This window comes from Ciona intestinalis, unplaced genomic scaffold (assembly GCF_000224145.3).
Source record: "Ciona intestinalis unplaced genomic scaffold, KH HT000047.2, whole genome shotgun sequence".
Classification (NCBI taxonomy): domain Eukaryota; kingdom Metazoa; phylum Chordata; class Ascidiacea; order Phlebobranchia; family Cionidae; genus Ciona; species Ciona intestinalis.
The window spans coordinates 156,745-160,584 of record NW_004190369.2 but is presented as its reverse complement, the minus strand read 5'-3'; the positions used below and the strand labels follow the sequence as shown (position 1 = coordinate 160,584).

Genomic DNA, 3,840 nt, shown 5'->3' with positions numbered 1-3,840 from the left:
TCAATGTGCGCTAGTTTAGTTTAGACACAATCACTGGTTTAGAAACAAATGTTGTTTCAGTAGCGAAATGGATGTAGAGAACTATACTGAATATACTGTCTCGTAATTTTCTTCGACTGAGTGCGAACGGGACTACGTAATCTGTTCTAACCTAAAAGACTACCTGTAGGTTATCTTACAGTTAATTTTAAACACTTTATTAATGCAAAATAATCCTGATAATCTCTTTGCAACTAGCATACACCTTCTATTTTAAATGAATATTTAAATTAAACTGTATACTATGCTGCTATGTTTACACCTAAACAATGAATAACAATGGGAAAATAATGTTGGTTGTGACGTATAATAGGCCTTCTAATTTCAAACGTAAAATGTGAATTATCAGGCCGTATCTCTAGTAGGCCGTGATATATAATATAGTTTAAAGACATTTGTTTTGTTTTTATGCTGTTTATTTCTTCAGTAATGTTTAGGTTTACTAGTTTTAAAACCTAATTTAAAACTAAACCTTAAAACATACAACAGTTTAAGCAACAGTTTGTGTGTTTTACTGAAATAAATTTAAACAACATTTTTTGTGTTTGAGCAAACCACCGTCATTACCATATTCATTTGTCGTAACTCCACATGTTATATTTCACTCAGTAATTAGTATCAATAGTTGATTACTACAGGTCAAATCACTTTGGTGGGTTACAGCATATTCAGTTGTTATATTTTAGAAACCTTATATATCCTATACATTTGACAGTTAGTGTTGTACATTAGTGTTGTACAACTTTTTCACACATAATATAGATACCATTTGCAAGAACTTGCAAAATTTGGGAGACAAGAATCGAAGACTCTTTGTAACAAATAGATTTAATTCAATTAATCATCAAGCTTTATAGCAATGCTATTCATTTTTGATACGGTTCTATGGGCTATGGCACACAAGCATTTTGATTAACTTCATCATATTTGCAACTGAATCTGTTCCCAATCATTGATAAAGAAACACCAGCCTATTTTTCTTTAAACAGTGCACGCCTTTGTGACAGATTCCCCGTACATTTTTAGTACAAAGCAAAATACAAAATGTAAAGTTTTCAAATAATTTTTTTTACTTTCGATATAGTTTTAAGCCAGCAACCAAAATAATTTAAATGCATGTAAATCACAATTATGTGAATTTTAATCGGTGCAAAAATAAGAGCGAGAGGTGAAGCTATCAGTAAATTAGAACTAATGCAAACTGTAATATGATATTACTAAGTATTGTCTAGGCCGAGCTTGGATAGAGGCCAAAAATATCATCCTTAGGCACTCCGTGAAAATCAACGTTTTGTGAATCCCAGTTGCAAGATAATAATTAAATAATCATTAGATGACATGAGCATTGAACCAATACACTACACTTACCACTCCCACAACAGGTGTATTATGAAGTAAATATTGAATTCCATTATCAACATCTTGAACTTCATTAAATGAGGTCGATTTCCTTTTCTTATGTTTTGAAATACATGAAGTATCCGCTTGGAACAATTCAACAGACTTCCTTCGTTTTCGAAGACCTCGTGAAGGCTGGAAGTAAAAAATTAAGAACTAATGACATTTTTCTTGCAAACAATTCTTTAAAAAAAGCAGATTTTTCAGTGTTGTCAGAAGTTAAATTTATAGACTAAGACAGACGTCATATTACGCAGCCTGCCATAGCTTTTAATCTGTAGTGTGGGGTATATGCGAGCTTTATTGTTTTGTTGTTTTACATATATATATATATTGTAAAATAAGTGGCATTAGTGGCAATGAGGTGGGAACATGATGGCAAGACACTGATGGTATAGATGGCCAAACCTCAGGTCCCATAGCGATCTATGCTGTATGACCCCACTTAAATAGAAAATGGATGTGCATATACACATATGTGATAAGTCTCCCCAAGTAATAAAGTTTAACTTTATACGTATCATGACCAGACACGCATACAGTATACGCGCGCCCCTATGCGCATGTGAACATTGTGTATCCATGTGCTGCGCATAATGTGTGAGTGGGGTAATTACCATTTTAGTTTACGTATACATAGAGCACGATCGATTATCGGTTAGCCGATATATAGGCCGCATTTTTCGGGATTTACCGATTATCGGCAAGGGAAAAAAACGGCCGATATTATCGGCGCTTAGTAACCAGACGGCCAGCAACGTGCATACGCAAGAATTAATGCAGAGCGATAGCTGGTTCATAAACGTAAACTCACTTGTATACCTAATTCAACTCGTTCATAAAAATCTAACCTATTAAACTAGGTCAAAGCGTCTGATCACATGTCCACCGCATGTCATGTTTATCAGGCGCGTGAAACGTCGAGGTTACTTTAGGTCACTTACGCGTCTTTACACGTCAACGTGATACACAAATAAACTGCATTAACTGATAATTATAATGTTTGTTTAATGGAAGGGAGGTAAAATTTATTTGAAAAAATTACAAATTAACCAATCAAGTAATTACAAGTTCACTAATAATTGATTAATAATAATTAAGCCTGTTAGTTAATTTTTATTAGCTATATATATCAGATTTTTTCTGTTTTAATCAGTCAAGTTTTTTTTTTTTTGGTGCATTAAAATATCGGTTATCGGCAAGACGGCAACTGAAATTTACAAAATATCGGTATCGGTTTGAAAAAAGCAATATCGGTCAGGCTCTAACTATAAAGTAGTTGATATTTATAACTATGAGTTTGCCTAAACTGGATTATCAAAACTTAGGCGCCTATGATGAGGTGTGAAATAGAACACACGTGTAATAGAACACTCAATGTTGGTCCACCAAGAAAAGGCACTTACATTATATTCATTTATCAATGTTTCTGAAAATTCCACACCGGAGTTTGATAAGCGTCTTGATCTTCTGCGCTTTTTCTTTTTCTTTTTATGTTTTTTAGAAAGTTTTGCTTTTAATGTTTGTACAATTGAATCTATGACATCACAGTTGTTATTGTTTTGCGTCTCATGGTTGGATTGTGTGGGGTTGGTAAGTAGATATTGCTTCTCTAACGTGGATGATGGTTTTAATTTTTGTTCATTCTCTGACTGTAAGATAATAATCAATATTAAATAAAAGTGCAAATAACGAAGCTGGTTTGGTAATGAAATGTGCAAAAGATTTTGCCCTGTGGTAAATACACACAGATCGTTTGTAGTTAATACTACTGCCACATTAGCCTTAATGAAGAAGGCAAGCCACAAAAAAACACACATTTTAAACAAAAACTTAAGCAAAAAAATGTTATAATATACCCTGGGTGCAAAAGGCAAACTTTCCATTATGGAATGTGGTAGTGGACAATCCTCTCATGCCGTCATAGCAAAACAAAAAGGCAATATATTAGAAGTTAGCGTATGAGGTGGTGGTAGAATTCTTTACTAGCACCTTTGGTATTTTTTTTGTAATGACAGGACGGGAAGATTCTCTACCAGTGTGGGTTTGGTCTTTGAGTTATGGTTAAAAAAAATTACGCAGTTGCAGATATTTTGGCTATTTCGAAAATTCAAACACCATTTGAGGTATCTGACCAGAAGTTAGTTTTTTAAACTCGTATAGTCGTTTGACATCTATTGAACGTGGCCGCGTAGCGTTTCTGGTCGAAATAACCAGAATATCTGCAACCGTTTGCAACTTGTAATTTTATTACATGGAGCTATACAGAGAAGACGGAAAAAATTTTCCGCTAGGAGGCGATGACAAATTCGTTTCTCTATTTTATGGGGAGCAGTTAGTTTCACGGTTTATACACATAAGATATAAACCCCTAACCCCTAACCTCTAACACTAACCCCTAAC

The 3,840-nt window shown here is 34.0% G+C and overlaps 2 protein-coding genes across 3 annotated transcripts in view; one reads left to right on the top strand and one right to left on the bottom strand.

Moving 5' to 3' along the window:
- Positions 1-3,840, top strand: part of LOC100175212 — a gene marked incomplete at its 3' end in the record, with an annotated part of 276,802 nt that overhangs the window by 116,293 nt on the left and 156,669 nt on the right. The gene's annotated exons all lie outside the window — the stretch shown is intronic.
- Positions 1-3,840, bottom strand: part of LOC100176613 (DNA (cytosine-5)-methyltransferase 3A-like) — an 11,534-nt gene that overhangs the window by 7,069 nt on the left and 625 nt on the right. The window contains exons 2-3 of one of the 2 annotated variants that reach the window (XM_002126323.5): positions 2,844-3,089; positions 1,408-1,572 (exon numbers count right to left, since the gene is read on the bottom strand). In XM_002126323.5, coding sequence (XP_002126359.3) covers positions 1,408-1,572; positions 2,844-3,089 — 411 coding nt within the window. The remainder of the gene's footprint in view (positions 1-1,407; positions 1,573-2,843; positions 3,090-3,840) is intronic. The other variant, XM_026837996.1, reaches the window with a different exon arrangement.